The 12,285-nt window shown below is 39.8% G+C and overlaps 1 protein-coding gene across 1 annotated transcript in view; it reads left to right on the forward strand.

Annotated features, from left to right (window-relative positions):
• Window positions 1–12,285, forward strand: part of LOC106870860 (dnaJ homolog subfamily C member 13) — a 72,510-nt gene that overhangs the window by 32,819 nt on the left and 27,406 nt on the right. The window contains exons 22-31 of the mRNA XM_052976504.1: window positions 41–196; window positions 731–875; window positions 4,048–4,117; window positions 5,005–5,164; window positions 5,826–5,888; window positions 6,678–6,779; window positions 7,976–8,080; window positions 9,626–9,828; window positions 10,452–10,536; window positions 11,597–11,797. Of these exons, the coding sequence (XP_052832464.1) occupies window positions 41–196; window positions 731–875; window positions 4,048–4,117; window positions 5,005–5,164; window positions 5,826–5,888; window positions 6,678–6,779; window positions 7,976–8,080; window positions 9,626–9,828; window positions 10,452–10,536; window positions 11,597–11,797 (1,290 nt within the window). The remainder of the gene's footprint in view (window positions 1–40; window positions 197–730; window positions 876–4,047; window positions 4,118–5,004; window positions 5,165–5,825; window positions 5,889–6,677; window positions 6,780–7,975; window positions 8,081–9,625; window positions 9,829–10,451; window positions 10,537–11,596; window positions 11,798–12,285) is intronic.

The following is a 12,285-nucleotide window of genomic DNA, read 5'->3' on the forward strand; positions in this document are numbered from 1 at the left end:
AAAAAAAAAAAAAAAAAAAGCCCAAATTCTTTTTTGTTTCTTTAACATTTCTATTTTCATTTTTTTGCAGAATGATGTAAAACCGATTGTATTACGAAAGCGTCGACAACGAATCAAAAGTGAAGCAAACTGGCTTCTCTTTTACCATCATTTCAACCATGATCATGCCAGACCAAATTTAATTTGGAACTACAAGGTATGTAGAAGGGTTTTTTTTTAATAGTTGTTTTAGTCTTTTTTTTTTTTTATAGTTTTACTCATTTCAGTCATTAGACTGTAACCATGCTGGGGCACCACCTCGAAGAAGTTTTAGTCGTATGAATCGACTCCAATACTTTTTATTTTAAGCCTGGTTCTTATTCTGTCGGTTCCTTTTGCTGAAGTTATGGGGTACATAAACCCCAGTCGTCAAAGGCATTCCAGCTGCAGAAACTCTGCCTCAGTAAATTCTCTTGGTGTTAAATCATGATGATGGTGAACTTTGACCTTGGGTAAGGCATTGCCGTCTCTGCTACCACTTATGTTTTCAATGAAGGACACTATTTGGTTTCTCAGCTTGCTAGAAAGAGCAGCCAGATTTCCTTCAAATTATGCTCTCACCTGTTTTAAAATACGAAAGGACTCATCAGATCATGTACTCTTAGATACACAGTGGTTATCAAGTTTCTTGTTTTTGTGATTTCTGTATTTTTTTATCATACTGTTTTTATTTCTGCTTTTTTTTCACCAGACGCGAGAAGAGCTACGGGAAGCTTTGGAGAACGAAATGCGAGCGTTCAATGTTGACCGAGAGTTAGGGTCGAATCACGTTATTGCATGGAACCACCAAGAATTTGAAGTACCTTTTAATTGTCTAAGTGATGAAATTAAAATTGGTATGGCCCACTTCTGTTATTTTTTGCTTTCTTTCTGTTTGTGTGTGTGTGCGCGCACACTGGCACACACCAATTTTCTTCATCATTCTTCCAAATATTTAATGCCCTTAGCTTAGATTTTGAGAGCCTACCAATTTTGAACAGTCTCAAGTGTAAAAGGCCGAAACTGTAGTGATGATTGGAAGCTTGACCGATGAAGAGAAAGCCACGAATGTTCTCTCCTGGTTTACCTATCTGTCTTTGTATCATGTGTGGTAAGTAGCTTGCTTGCTAACCACATGGTTCCGGGTTCAGTCCCACTGCGTGGCACCTTGGGCAAGTGTTTTCTACTATAGCCTCGGGCCGACCAAAGCCTTATGAATGGATTTGGTAGACGGAAACTGAAAGAAGCCTGTCGTATATATGTATATATATATATATATATGTATGTGCGTGTGTATGTTTGTGTGTCTGTGTTTGTCCCCCCAACATTGATTGACAATCGATGCTGGTGTGTTTACATCCCCATAACTTAGTGGTTCGGCAAAAAAGACCGATAGAATAAGTACTAGGCTTACAATGAATAAGTCCTGGGGTCGATATACTCAACTAAAGGCGATGCTCCAGCATGGCCGCAGTCAAATGACAAACAAGTAAAAGAGTATACACACACACACACACACACATATATATATGGTGCTCATGCCATGTAAAAAGCATTCCATCCACTCTATAAGGTGATTGGCGTTAGGAAAAGCATCCAGCCATAGAAATCCTGCCAAAACAGACAATTGAAGCCTGGTGTAGCTCTTCGGTTAGCCAGCTTATGTCGAACTGTCCAACCCATGCCAGCATGGAAAATAGACATTAAATGATAATGATTATTGTGTGTGTTACTGTCTCATTGTATTGACTTTTTATGATAATTGTAAACAAATGTTAACAATCATGCAAGCAGTCTCCTTTATTTTCAATATTCTGAGAGAACATGTCTGGCTGTGGGGAAATATTACCTTAGTTGGAAACAGGTGAGGGTTGGCATCAGGAAGGGCATCCGACTGTAGAAAATCCACCACTACAAGTCTCTGTCTAACCCATACAAGCATGGGAAAGTGGACATTAAGATAATAATAACAATCCTTTCTACATTGACCCCAGTACTCAACTGGTACTTTATTTATCGACCCTGAAAGGATGAAAGTCAAAGTCGACCTCGGCAGAATTTGAACTCAGAATGTAAAGGCAGACGAAATGCCGCTAAGCATTTCGCCCAGCGTGCTAACATTTCTTATTTCTTTACTGCCCACAAGGGGCTACACACAGAGGGGACAAACAAGGAGAGACAAACGGATTAAGTCGATTATATCGACTCCAGTGTGTAACTGGTACTTATTTAATCGACCCCGAAAGGATGAAAGGCAAAGTCGACCTCGGCGGAATTCGAACTCAGAACGTAGCGGCAGACGAAATACCGCTAAGCATTTCGCACGTCGCGTTAATGTTTCTGCCAGCTCGCTGCCTTTAAAATGATAATAATATAATATAATAATAATAATAATAATGATGATGATGATTTTGATTGTATGTGTTAGTGTTCCCTTACTTTGACATCATGTTACTGGAAAATCTGTCTTGTTGGATTCCGTCTCAGCCATGGAAGTATGGAAATGTGAGTGTTAAAGTGAGGCCACTGTCACTGATGATGATGATGATGATAAAAAGAAAAGAGGAGAGACATTGTGTATGTATGTGTGTGTGTGTGTGTGTGTGAGAGAGAGAGAGAGAGAGAGAGAGAGAGAGAGAGAAGCAGTGAGTTCTTTCGGATACTCATTGAACCGGCCTCTCTGCTGCTGTCTACAATATGAACGAGCTCCTTGACAACAATAACAACTTTGAGTGTTTACATATTGGCTGTTTCTGAGAGGGCTACACTACTGCTGGTTTGGTGTTGGGGAAGGAAGGAATGTTACTCAACATCTACTACTACTACTACTACAACATCAGTTGTATATACTGGCTACTTCTGAGAGAGCTCTGCTGTTGCCAGTTGGAGGCGGGGAAAGGATGTTGCATAACTGCTACTACTACTACTATTGCTGCTGCTGCTTCAGTTGTTTATATTGGCATCTCACTTTTCATAGTTTAACAGTAGAAGAGTCGACTAGAGCTACTTGACATTAACAATACAACCATGAACATCACCTTCAGTTATATCAGAACAAAGAGGTGCAAACGTGGCTGTGTGGTTAAAATGCTTATTTCCCAACCACATGGTTTCAAGTTCAAAATGTTGAGCCAGCTCAACTGTTAACCCTGTAATAAATTGCCACTGTTCAACAGTTTGCCCTGTAACAGATTGTTACGGCTTTGCCCCACAGTTCACCACTTAACTCTATAATACATTACCATAATTCAACTGTATATCCTATAATAAATTTGCCAGGTTAACAATTTGCCCTGTAATAGATCATCACGGGTTTGCCCCATAATGCATTGCCACAGTTCACCAGTTTGCCCTGTAAAATGTAACCACAATTTAAGTTTGCCCTGTAATACATTTCCACAATTCTGCAATTTGCCCTGTAATAATAGATTGTCACAGCTTTCCCACAGTTCACCCGTTTGTGCTGTCATACATCAGCACAATTCAACAGTTTGCCCTGTAATAAATTTCATAGGTCAACAATTTGCCCTGTGATAAATTGCCACAGATTTGCCCTATAATGTATTGTCACATTACATTATTTCACCCTGTAATACTCGTGCATTGTCACAATTCACCAGCTTGCCCTGTAATAAGTTTGCTGGGTCAACAGTTTGCCCCGTAATAGATAGTCACAGCTTTGCCCCATAATGCACTGTCACAGTTCAACAGCTTACCCTGTAATACATTTCCACTATTCAGCAATTTGCCCTGTAATAATAGATCGTCACAGCTTTCCCACAGTTCACCTGTTTGCCCTGTAATATATCATCATAATTCAACAGTTTGCCCTGTAATAAATTTCACGGGTCATCAGTTTACCCTGTAATATGTTATTAAGATCTGCTTTGTAACACTTTATTATTGCTACGGTTAACCTTGTAACACATGGCTTCATGTCAACCAGAGTTATAAGGCAAACAGACAGGCATGTCATGTTATCCCACTTTCCAAATAGACATAACATTTGTTTTTCTCTATTTATCCAAGGTGACTATTATCTGCGTTTACTACTGGAGGAAGGGGAAGAATCCACCGAGACGTTAGGCATAAAGCGATCGTAAGTAGACTTTCTCCCTCTGTCTGTCTGTCCGTCTCTATACTTACACACACACACACACCCATACATATATGAACATCATCATCATCATCGTCGTTTAACGTCCGCTTTCCATGCTAGCAATGGGTTGGACGATTTGACTGAGGACTGGTGAACCAGATGGCTACACCAGGCTCCAATCTGATTTGGCAGAGTTTCTACAGCTGGATGCCCTTCCTAACGCCAACCACTCAGAGAGTGTAGAGAGTGCTTTTATGTGCCACCGGCACGAAGGCCAGTCAGGCGGTACTGGCAATGGCCATGATGATGATATGTACATATGTTGTGGTGTCTTTTGTACATGACTGATAAGCTTCAGGCAATTTCATTTCCCTTGCTGAACAACCTCCACTGATGATTTTGCTTACGGTGGTCAAATGTTTGTGTTGCACATTAACGAACTCCCGCCATTAGATTGACATTGCCTGAACAGTGGCTTGGTTTGTCACACGTTTGATATCTGAGTGATTGCAGAGCAACGTGAAATGAAGTGTTTTGTTCAAGAACACAACACACTGCATGGTCCAGGAATCACTGTCACAATCTTGCTGTTGTGGGTTTCAACACCCTAATCACTTGGCCATGCATAAAAATCGTGCCAGAACAGACAATTGGAGTCTGGTGCCTTCCTCTGGCTTGTCAGCTCCTGTTAAACTGTCCAACCCATGCCAGCATGGAAAGCGGACATTAAATAATGATGATGTGTGTTGTTTGATTACCAGTTATGAATTCTTCAAACCTCTACCACACATACACACATACTTTCTCTCTCTTTCTCTGTCTCTCTCTCTGTTTCAAACATATATGTTTATATATGTGTATATATATCTCTGTTGTTTAATTACCAGTTATGAATTCTTCAATGACCTCTACCACCGTTTCCTGCTGACCACCAAAATTCCAATGAAGTGCATGTGTTTGCAGGCAATGGCAATAGTATATGGTAAATGCCACCAAGAAATTGGTCCATTCAATGATACACGTTATATTATTGGCATGCTGGAAAGAGTAAGTATTCCTCCTCCTCTCACCCTTTATCTCCCTCCTCCTCCTCCTCCTCCTTCCCCCACCATGCCTCCCTCCCTTGGTGGGGGCCACCTTTTGGAGAAGCAAATGTAAAGTGGTTACAATGTGTGTGTGTTTTGTGCGTAGGCACTAGCATGGCCAAAGGTTCTAAACCTAGTTTATTTATCACAGACATGGGCTGAAAGCGAGGAAATGAACAAAAAAGATTTTTTTTCAAGAAGTTTAGCCATAGATCGATTTCTAGTTTAGTGATGTAATACCACTTTACTGTCCTCAGAATGACATAACCAGAAAAAAAAAAGACAATCTGTTTTTGTTCATTCCCTCACATTCAGCCTGTGTCTGTGTGATAAATAAAGTAATTTTAGAGCCTTTGACATCTTCTTCTAGCATGTGGCATTACTTGGAAGTTGCCCTTATTATAATTTTATCATTATATTTATAAAATTAAATACTTTGTGTGTGTCCCTCTTCCCCCGTAAAGGGTGTTTTTACTGGTGTCTGTCTGTGTGTCTTGTGTTTGAATTGCTGTCTATGTCTTTAAATGCATAGTTTCACTTTTAAATTAAGCATGAAACCAATATAATTGTTGAATTTCTTAAGCATTTGTGTGTACCTAATAACTTTGCAATTTCATTTTCAGTGTACAGACAGACTAGAAAGGGATCGATTGATCTTGTTCCTGAACAAATTGATATTACACACGGTGAGTACTGTACTTTTGTACTGTATATTTTGTTGATAATTTTGGGATTTCATTCTTCAGTGATATGGCAGATTTGGTTAGGGTGTTGTACAAATGATCATGTATTTTGTTACATCACTTTAACCTATATGTGATGATGATGATGAATTAATGAACACAGTATATTTTTACGAGCTACTAATAGTTTCATGCCTCCAAACAATCTCCAGGCTGTACTCAAATGGCATATACAAACTAAAAACGAATAGGGTAGTTTACAAGCTAGTATACATATATATCTGGTGGCCTGTAAAAATCGCTGAGTGCACTCTGTTAAGTGGTTGGCATTAGGAAGGGTATCCAGTCGTAGAAACCATGCCACAAAAGACAATTGGAGTCAGAACAGCTATCCAGCTGCATGCCAAACCGTCCAACCCATACTAGCATGGAAAATGGACGTTAAATGATGTTGATGATAATGTGTGTGTTTGTGTATTTTCAGTTACATGGATACCCTGCATTACATTTCTTTGTTTTGAATTATTGTGTGGTCTGATAGCCAAGTCTGTTAGAAGAGCTTTCTGTGATAGCCACATGAGTCTATGAATCCATATCTTATACTACAAATTTATATATATATATACACACACACACACACACATATTTTCTGCAAATGATTGCAGAATTGGTGCGTTGAACAAAAATGCCTTGTTTATCGTTTGTTAAATTCTATCTGAAATAATTTCATCAGTTTCTAAATATATCTGATACTTAACGAGTATTTATTCTGTTTCCATTGTTTTATTTCAGAAAAACATCAAAGAAATTCTTGATTCAAATGGAATTAAAATCCTTGTAGATTTGCTAACTTTAGCTCACCTACACACCAGCAGGGCAGTTGTTCCCTTACAGGTAAGGGCTTTAGGGTCCAAATAATTTATTGAATTTTAATTCTCTGTAATATGTAGCAGCAGGGTCCCAGGTAGTAGTCTGTTAGTCTATGGTTGGTCTAACTCTAGCTCATCTACACACCAACAAGGGCAGTTGGTTCCTTACTAGTAAAGGGATTGAGGGCTCCTTTATTGTTTGATTGGTTGTTCATTCTTTCTAATGTGTTGTAGCAGCAGTGTTGTCCCAGTCTTATGTTCCAGTCATTAAACTGCAGTCACGCTGGGGCACAACCTTCAAGAATTTTAGCTGAATGAAAGGACCCCAGGGTGATCTTTCGGTACCTGATCCCATAACTTCCGTAGTTGTGCACATGCATACTGATTACATTATCGTATAGTGTGTTTATGTGTTTAAAGTTTGAGAACTGTATGAATCTGAGGGGAGAAGGTTTGAGTTTAGTGGGCCATTCATCTTTTTTTTTTCTATTTAATGTTGTCTTTTCATATTTTCAAGTCATTTAAAAACATAAACACACTATGCGATAATGTAATCAATATGCGTGCGCACAACGACCGGAAGTTAAGGGATCTAGTACCGAAAGATCGCCGGACCCCAGTAGTTATTTTTTTAAGCCTGATACTTAGTTTCTCAGTCTCTTTTGCGGAACTGCTTGGTTATGGTGGCATAAACATATCAACACTAGTTGCCAAGTGGTGGCAAGGGCGCTCACACGTGTGATTTGAGCAAAGTCGAATCCAACCTCGGGACCAACTTTGTGCAAGCATGAAAGCATACTGGCAAAACGCTGCTCCTCTAAATGGAAACCTTACCTCTCGTTGTGGGTTTTGTGACATGAAGCAAAGCAAGTCTTGCCATCCACTCAAGAAGAAGACACATAGTAAATAATCCACAAGCAAACTGAGTTCCAACTTGTTCTATTTGCCAAAAGGTTTGCAAGGTACCAGCAGGGCCCCAAGAGATGCCTTTGTGTCCATACAACATGATTAACGGTTTAATTTACTGAAGCCTCATTTGTCGTTCATGACAAGAGAATCCATCATATAGGTATGTAGGCAGAAGTCTGTTGCAGGACTAACTTTAGGCTCTTGGCCTTAGTGGTTGGTATCTTGTCTCAAATATGTAATAGAATATAATTTTAATTAACGTTTCATCTCATTTAGGCAATTAATGTCCTGTTCTAATTTTGGTCGTTCCAGAGTAACCTTCTGGAAGCTGGTGTTGACATGAAACGAGAAAGTGAAAAAGAATGGTATTATGGGAATGCTGACAAAGAACGCTTGGGACCATATAGCTATGAAGAGGTGAGTACACTGGATCGTAATATCACCATCATCATGATCATCATCATCGTCTTCATTATCTTCATCGTTGTCATTATCATTAGTCTCATCGTCATCATCGTATTTCTGTCCTCCCATTCTAACATGGATTTTGCAAGTCTCTTCTATCATAGCATGTGTATACTTCTTCCATGCCTCCTTTATCTTACACATCCAACAGAAAAACCTACGAATCTTTATTGTTGTGGCTGCTTTATTTTATTTTAGCATGAGTCTCATGGTTAGCTGTCTTCCTTATCTCCAACAACTTAACAGCATAGACTGGATGCATTTCTGAACAGTCTTAGGGTTCCCCTCGTTGAATACATTACTCAGTTAGTCGAATTACGATATGTCCTGAGGTTCATGTCTGTCCTATGATAGCATGATTTCCTCCAAATATATTACATCTTCTAATATCTTTCTCAATAGAACAGTCTGGAAGTGTTTTTCACTGAGTATGGTGAGCATTTTTTTTTTTTTTTTGTGAACCTTATGAAGAAGTTGGCAGAGGACTGAGACATGTGGTACATTGCTGTACTTGAGAAACCTGCCTACCATAACAAAATTGAAATCCTAAAACCAAGGTATATTGTAAAAAAAACATTGGTATCGATGCTGGTGTCACCTAAAAAGCACTCAGGACACTCTGTAAGGGGAGAAGACATAGACAGGCTTCCTTCATTCTCTTTTTATGTTCTTTTCCTTTTATATTCAACCTACCCACTCATAGCTGACTGCTATATCTAGCAAGGTGTCCTGGGAACCTGTCTTTTTCTACCCTGGTTAAATAAGCAGATAGTTATGTCTCAGAGGCTTACTGTAAGTTAACTATATTCTTTTATTCGTTTCAGTCATGTGACTGCGGCCATGCTGGAGCACCGCCTTTGGTCGAACAAATTGACCCCAGGACTTATTCTTTTTTGCGTATGCCTGGTACTTATTCCATCAGTCTCTTTTGCCGAACCAACGTAAACACACCAACATCGGTTGTCAAGTGATGGTGTGGGGTACAAACACAGACACACAAACATATACATATTTATATATATATATATATATGACAGGCTTCTTTTAGTACCAGATCCATTCAAAAAACTTTGGTCGGCCTGAGACTATGGTAGAAGACACTTGCCCAAGGTGCCACACAGTGGGACTGAACCCGGAACTATGTGGTTGGTAAGCAAGCTACTTACCACACAGCCACTCCTGCACCTATATAGATATTTTCTTTTAGTCTCAACTAATTTCTAATTACTTTAACTTGTCTTTCATCTTTTACTCGTTTCACTCATTAGATTGCGCACATGCTGGGGCACTGCCTTGAGGCACAGTCGACACCAGTACTTATTTTCTTCTTAAACCTGGTGCTTGTTCTGTTGGGCTCTTTTGCCAAACTGCTAAGTTACAGGTGCATAAGCATACCTATACCAGCTGTCAAGCGATGGTGGGGGACAAATGCACACACACACACACACACACACACACATCTCCTCCCTCCTTATCTCTGGTTGATTTTCGTTTCAGATGAAAAATCTGTGGAATGAGAATGTGATCAATGGAAAAACCCGGTGCTGGGCGCAGGGCATGGATGGCTGGAGAGCCTTACAGAATGTCACCCAACTCAAGTGGAAGCTGATGGCTACGAGTCAACCCGTCATGAATGAGACTGAACTTGCTAAACTCGTTCTCAGCATGTTGATCCGCATCGTTGAACATTACCCCAGCAGGTTTTTATAGTTTTCTGACCTTTCTCTTTAACCTTTAACCCCTTAGCATTTAAACCGACCGTATCTGACCCCAGATATGTTACCTGTTTTATGTTCTTACTAGCCAGATCCAGCTTATCACACCTTCCTTTCAGTGCTACTCTAAAAATACGCGGCCACATCATCAAGATTTCGAAGCTGCAAAATAATCCTTTCTACTAAAGGCACAAGGCCTGAAATTGTTGGGGAGGGGACAAGTCAATCACATCGACCCCAGTGTTTCACGGGTACTTTAGCAGACAAGAACTGAATGAAACCCATCAGATATCTGTGTGCGTGTGTGTGTGTCATTGTTACCTTGTTTGTCCCCAAGCACCGCTTGACAACCGGTGTTGGTGTGTTTACGTCCCCATAAATCAGCAGTTCTGTAAAAGAGACTGATAGCATAAGTTCCTGGGTCGATTTGTTTGGCTAAAATTCTTCAAGACAGTGCCCCAGCATGGCCACAATCTGATAAATGAAACCAGTAGAAGATAGAAAATATGCTTATTCACACACACACACACACACACACACGCGCACGCGCGCACACTGAGATGTATGCAAATAATGTTTTAATCGTTGGTTGTCTCCCTTGTTTGCAGAGATATTGACGGTGCTATCGTTCGACCTCTTCCACGTGCTAAAAGATTGCTGTCTGATGCTGCCTCTTTACCTCACATAGTTCAGGTAAGATTCGATCCCTTGTTGTTGTTGTGTCTGTTGGTTGTTGTTTAACCCTTGGTCAGTCCTGATAAAGTTCAAAAGTATTGCTGTTATGATCATCCTCTCAGTTGTGGACAACATTGTCCAGTGTGCTCTTTTCTTATAAGCCAGTTGAATGAATTGAGGCTCATTTGGCTACTATTTCTAGAAAATCAAACAGCCATGTAGAACAGCGGTTCTTGACCATTTTCTTTTTGTTTATTATTTCACTCTGATGGACTCTGCCATTGTCGCTAAGTGGGTAGAGAGTTCGACTCTTGATCGTAAGGTTATGAGTTCAAATCCCAAGACACTTTATTTCACATTACTCCAGTACACCCATCATCATCATTTAACGTCCTTTGTCCATCCAGCGGTTCTTGAGATATCTTGTCCACGGACAAATAAACAAACAAACATGACTGGAAACAATACCTCCGCCAGGGTTGGACGATTTGACTGAAGACTGGCGGACCAGATGGCTGCACCAGGCTCCAATCTGATCTGGCTGAGTTTCTACAGCTAGATGCCCTTCCTAATGATAATAATAATAATAATGATGATGATGATGATAATAATAATCTTTTCTGCTATAGGCACAAGGCCTGGGTTATGTGGGGAGAGGGACAATTGATCACATCCATCCCCAACATCGCTTCACAACCGATGCTGGTGTATTTACGTCCCCATAACCTAGCGGTTCAGCAAAAAGATACTGATAAAGTAAGTACTAGGCTTACAAAGAATAAGTCCTGGTGTCGATTTCCTCGACTAGAGGCAGTGCTCCAGCATGGCCACAGTCAAATGACTGAAACAAGTAAAAGAGAGTAATGGTTTCAAATTTTGGCACAAGGCCAACAATTTCGTGGGAGTGTGCATGTTGATTAGATTGATCTCCAGTGCTCAACAGGTACTTGTTTTATTAACCCCGAAATGGGATTAGAAGCAAAGTAAACCCCTACATAAATGTCTTTTAGTAATGAACTCTTACAGAAGCTGATATATGTAATGTTTTTTTTTTTTTTGTTTCTTCTTTTGATTTCAGTTACTCCTGACCTTTGACCCTGCCTTAGTGGAGAGGGTCGCCATCCTTTTGTATGAAATAATGCAGGACAATCCAAATGTATCCCGACTCTATTTGACTGGAGTCTTCTACTTCATCATGATGTACACTGGGTCGAACGTCTTACCAGTTGCACGGTTCCTCAAGTACACCCATCTGAAGCAAGCTTTCCGCTCCGATGAGGTAAGCTACTATGTTAGTGTGTGTGTGTGGGTAAGGGGGAAAATTAAAGGCTGGAGCCATGTTGTGAGGGTCGGAGAGAATGGGTGTGGAGCAAGGGAGATGATTGTTGTGGGGAGGGTGACGCTAGCATGGTTGTGGGGGTTAAGTAGCTTGCTTTGCAGCCATGTGGTTTTAGGTTCAGTCCCACTGCATGATACCTTGGGCAAGTATCTTCTTTTATAGACGTTGATTGACAGAAACTGAAAGAAGCCTGTTTTGTGTGTGCGCATGTTTGTATATATATATATATATCATAGTGTGTATATATGGATGTATATATATATATATATATGTATGCAATGTATATATATATAATACAGATAAAACGTATGTATTTATATATAATATAGATAAAATGTATTTATATATATAATGTAGATAAAACGTATGTATATATATAATGTAGATAAAATGTTTGTATATATGATATAGAGAAAATGTATATATAT

Source organism: Octopus bimaculoides, chromosome 24, assembly GCF_001194135.2.
Source record: "Octopus bimaculoides isolate UCB-OBI-ISO-001 chromosome 24, ASM119413v2, whole genome shotgun sequence".
In the NCBI taxonomy this organism is placed as follows: domain Eukaryota; kingdom Metazoa; phylum Mollusca; class Cephalopoda; order Octopoda; family Octopodidae; genus Octopus; species Octopus bimaculoides.